The sequence below is a fragment of the Aptenodytes forsteri genome, unplaced genomic scaffold, assembly GCF_000699145.1.
Source record: "Aptenodytes forsteri isolate BGI_AS27 unplaced genomic scaffold, ASM69914v1 Scaffold169, whole genome shotgun sequence".
Classification (NCBI taxonomy): Eukaryota; Metazoa; Chordata; class Aves; order Sphenisciformes; family Spheniscidae; genus Aptenodytes; species Aptenodytes forsteri.
Window position 1 is genome coordinate 617,281 of NW_008796115.1, and position 5,147 is coordinate 622,427.

At 39.1% G+C, this 5,147-nt stretch overlaps 1 protein-coding gene across 1 annotated transcript; it reads right to left on the reverse strand.

Moving 5' to 3' along the window:
* Positions 1-512: 512 nt before the first annotated feature.
* On the reverse strand, positions 513-4,644 carry NFIL3 (nuclear factor, interleukin 3 regulated). Its single transcript, XM_009287196.2, has one exon. The coding sequence runs from the start codon at positions 4,355-4,357 to the stop codon at positions 2,981-2,983; it is 1,377 nt and encodes a 458-aa protein (XP_009285471.1). The 5' UTR covers positions 4,358-4,644; the 3' UTR covers positions 513-2,980.
* Positions 4,645-5,147: the final 503 nt, after the last annotated feature.

Genomic DNA, 5,147 nt, shown 5'->3' on the forward strand with positions numbered 1-5,147 from the left:
AGGATATTCTTTTCATGGAGGCCGATTCTGTGTTCTACAGTCCAGGGCAGGCAGGCTGGAAGGGCGCAGCTCCCCGATTCCCCAGCTCCCCCGGTCAGGCAGGCTGGGGCGCAGCTCCCCGATTCCCCAGCTCCCCCCCCCTCCCCCGCCCCGCCCCAGTCAGTGTGACTCTCCGTCCTTCCCGGTACCGTGCGTGGAAGGAAAGCAGGCTAAAGACGGGTGAGGAGCCTGAGGGTCTCTGGGTGAGGAGGCCATCTACACCACGGTTACTGCAGTCGAGCAGTTGAGAGTTTCATCTGGCCAGTTTGCAACGGTAGCCCAAGGGCGGGGCTTTGTATGTACCGCCCACACGCCTGCATTCTGCAGCTTCACCACCTCTGTGGAAGAGACCCCACCTATCAGCTGCAGAAATAGTAACTCCAGCACAGGAAGATTTGTCATCAACTGCAGCTAACACCTCTGTGTTGGACTAGGACAATGAACATAATAGAAAATCATGTTGTAATTAGGTCTGGTTTTGAACAAAAGACAAATTATTTATTTCTTTCTTCAAATGAAGCATAACACTAAGGTATAAAGGGAGTATAAATAACATCTGATTGTGCTCCTAAGCTCCATGCTATAACTTTCTTGCAATGACATCCTTCAACAAATTAACTACATCGTTACTGTTAAGTATTAATTGCACAAAACAGATACACAAAATATATAATGAGCTAGAAAGAGGACAACATTCTTCCATTATGACAAACAACTGTAACAAGAAATGGGAAAAAAAAAAAAAAACAATAGATCTAGGCTTACACAGATGGCAACACTGAGAGCTTTAAGTCCTCTCCTTGAACACATTACATGTGATAAATAATATGCAAAATATTTAAAGAATTTTATTGTTGCTTACAGAAGATACTTAGCAAGCAAAGAGACAGCAGCAATCACTGCCTCATGTCTCATATCCCCATCATTCAATGCAAATTTTTACATTTCATGCAATAATCCTGAGCTTATTTTCAGTAACATTGAAATGTCATCTATATTAATTACCAAATACATACAGAGCCCTGCTATGGGGTCTATTGTATTGTTAAGGCATGAAAAAAAGAATAACAGTTTATTAACTCTGAATGCCACAAATACAGCACAGCAGTTAGAAGGCTCAAAAAAGCTCAGAAAGTACCAGTGATTTCTGTGCCAAGGTCCTCCCAGAACACGACTGTGAATCGTCAGCTCCTGAAAAGGTACAGAATCAAATCCTGGCCTCGCTGACATCAGGGAGTTTTGCCATTGCCTTGACTGCTGGACCAAGCTTCAGAGCTATCAGGAGTGACTCAGACTCCTCTTCATATCCCCAAAAAATTGACAAACTTCCTCTCACTCAAGTCAAGTATGAATTTAAAAAACAATACCTACATATTGTTTTCTTAACTAGTATTTTAAGTCTATGGAAAGGTTCCATTCATTATACGGTATGGCAATTAATAAAAAGCCTTTTCAGAAAAAGCTTATTTGTTAGTCTGATTTATTAGTATGTTAAAAGAAGGGGGAAGTACCATGAAAAGAACCTCTGCCAAGTCTATGCTCTATTTATAAATTATTTTTAGTTTTAAAATCGACGACTTTGGTGAGCCAAACCAAGGATATGTGATGCAATTCTAGTCTCCATGGTTCAACGGCTCGTCTCAAAGACAAAGAGCACTGTAGCCCTGTCCAGTCATCAGGTGAAGAACTTATCATCTGCATGAATTGTAAGGGGCTAGTAGTACCTGGATTGTGCGGTTCTTCACATTGTCTCTATTTTACATTTAAGAAGTTCTTGCAAAACGCCCTGTAGTGAGCCAGGGTATTCCAGTTCAGTTAACTAAGCCATTGAAACCAAGGCCAAATTGGTGGCAAGACTTACTTCATACTTACAATTGCATTATGCCCCACACTGGGAACTAAAATAGCAGATGATCTCCTCTAGCTCTGCTACTACTATTGCCTGCCCCTTACGTAGATATTTGCCTAGTTGAGCTCAGAGTTTACAGATCCAGTAGCCTTATCCTTCATCTACAGGGGGCCCGTGGTCTGCCGTGGAAAGAACCACGGTGTGCAAGAGGGACAGACTCTTTTATGCAGCCTTTGTGCATACTTCTTCCCACGCCTGCACCCCTTGCACACGCAAGCCTTCCCTTGACGAAGGTGGTGCTGTCCAATCCTGTCGCTGCAAGGCTCTGAAAACTTTGCAGATGCACAAATCCAACTTAACTAATTTCATCTAAAACACCAAGTTATAATATTGAAAAAATGGTTCGTCACAATAAACCATTCAGGAAACTCATTACTGTCTCATTTGAGATAGAAGGAGAAAAAAGGTTGTTGATATTTGTTACTGGGTTAGAATTTGCGTGGTTTTTGGTTAACTTCTACTAATAAATAAGTTAAAGAAGGCTAAGGCTATAAATTGGTACTGTTTCATTTATAAATATTCACTTTATTTCTATTCTCTTCTAAAAAAAACGTGTTAAGGAAAAAGGTGGCCAGAAGGATTACACATGTTGTAAATTGTAATTTGGTTGTTAGGCTGTAAAAACCAAACACGTAAGTGAAGTTGAGCACAGTGTAAGAAAAAGCCAGTTTTTAATTAACAACTTATTTACAAGTTCATAAAAATCAACTGAACTGGAGTAGGTGTTCTGTGTTTGTCACCAATATTTTATTGTAACTGGTAACTTGCACGTTTTATAGTAGAAGAACAGAAAGAAAATAAAATTCACTATATACAGCCTTTGTACAGGCTACTTGACTATACACAAGGCATAGTGATCATAACACAACCTAGTCTTCATAATTTGTGCACAAAAAGACACCAGTCAGACATTATGTGAACATTACAGTGAAATGACATCACGAGTCCAGTGAAAATTCAGCATAATACAAAACATATTGATCTACTGCAAATGACATCCTTTAAAACAATAAGCCTTTATTCAGTAGTAACTTAACCAGAGTCCGATGCAGAGATTTGTTGTGTAGTTATAAGTCTTTTAAGTGAAGCAACCTCTGCAGATAAGTTTGCTATGCCCTGCTTCAAATACAGGTTCTCTGACTCAGAGACATTGTAGATATTGTCTTTTATTTCAACAACTCCAGTTTTGCAACCACTCTGAATTTTTACATTGAGTTCCTTTTGATGCCAGAGTTCTGGTTTAAGTGACCAGTCTTGGATGTTAGTCACTTGAACCGAGAAAGGAGTGTGAGAAGAATGCACCAAGTTTTGTGCACCATGTTTTTCAAGCTCAAAATGTCTTTTTGAGGACATGTCAATGGGTGATGACAATTTCTGTGTTGCATCATAGTCATTATCCATCGCTTCCACTTTAACTTGCATGGCTTTGGCTTTAATTCGAAGCTTGTGAGGCAAAGCTGAAGAATTCACTTCTGGAACTTTAACTGTTGCGTGAACATTTTTATGTTCAACTGGGGAATGGATTGGACCCTTAGGAACCTGCTGTTCATCTTCTCCGTCAGATGACTTTCCAACTACACCATCATCGGTTTCTGACGTTCTGGGGGAATTACTGGAGGACCTATTAACTTGCAAGAGAGGAGGAGAATGTGAGTACACATTAAAGGTAGTTCCCATGTAGTTTGGATATATGGATGCTTTATATGAACCTCTGTCATCTCTTGGCTCTCTCTCTAGTTCCATGGGCTCCTGTTTTATGATCTGGAACTTATTTTCGGGACTTCTGCAGTTGCTTTGTATACGATTTGGTTGAGTATGCTCTACGGATGATATTTCAGACACATCAGACATTGAGCTTTGAGGAGAATGTTTAATGACAGAAATACAACTGCTACCAACTATAGATGGTTCATGTTCATCTACAAATGAGTTAATATTTGATTTAGAACTCTGATAGTCTTGGAAATACACAGTTGTTGAGCTACTGAGTTTCTGTATCTCTTGGGCATAGGCTGCAGAACTAATTAAACCAAACTTTAGCTTCAATGAAAGCAGCTCCGCCTTCAAAGTGGCATTCTCCTCTCCCAGTGCAATTAGTTTGTTCTCTAAGACAAGGTCATTCAGTCGTCGTTTTTCACGAGATCTTTTGGCAGCTTCATTATTTTTCCGCCTTTTCTCCCAATACATAGCATCTTTCTTTTCATCTGGAATGAATTCTCGCTTTCTCCGGCAAGCTGAAGATTTGCTTTTTCCACTACTTGCTTCAGTAAGTAATATATCTTCATTTGTAGACAATTCTTCAGACACTTCTGCTAAAGTAGACTTAAGTACCATGATTTTGTCCACATTGCTACCTGCGTCAACAGGTCCGTGTTCCTTTTTAAGGGTCTGCATTTTTCTCAGCTGCATCAGAAACAGTTTGTAGCAGATCTACAATGAGCAACAGAGCAAGCTATTTCCCCAATACTTCTCACTCCACAACTTGATAAATACAGTAATTTTAAATCCACACACATTCTTCCTTTTCTTTCATATTCTCAGACAGAAGTGTCTAGAACCAATTTTCTTGGCAGAGGCAATGGGAATCTTCTTAAAAACCTGGAATAAATAGAGAATTTGATTACTATTTAGGAATTGCTGGTTCAGGATGTGCTAAAGTACCTTTTGATATAAAGCTTAGACTAGCATTTGGTTCATTAAACCTGCTGTAATATGAAGACAGCTCAACACTGAAACAACTGATAGTCTAAGCGTTATGATACCTAGGTAACAGATTTGCTTCCAAAACAAATAAAATACTATAAAAAAAAAATTTGAGTTTTGATCCTACAGTAACGTTCTCACAGAACTTTCCATGATATCACTGACCAACCTAAACCTCCAACAGTTAACACTGCAGAACACCAGGCATGTTGATGAGCAGCACTGGAAAGTATCTTGTTCTTCCACATTAAAGCATCTCTTCTGAAAACAGCTGTGGTGTGTGACTTAGAAATGCTATATATTTGGGTCCTTCATGGATTAAAAATAACGTAAGCTGATTTAGAGAAGCTGGAATGCTTTCTATTGTCTTAAAATAACACCACTATCCATTAAAGCTATTAAAGACTTAATTATTGGGTTTGCATCCTATAAAAAAAAAAATATATACACACATATATATATCTCTATATACACTTGGAGTTTTAAAATGCCTTAT

Excerpts from the sequence above, each read along its gene's own strand:
- NFIL3 (XM_009287196.2), bottom strand. The coding sequence starts at position 4,357 with ATGCAGCTGAGAAAAATGCAGACCCTTAAAAAGGAACACGGACCTGTT.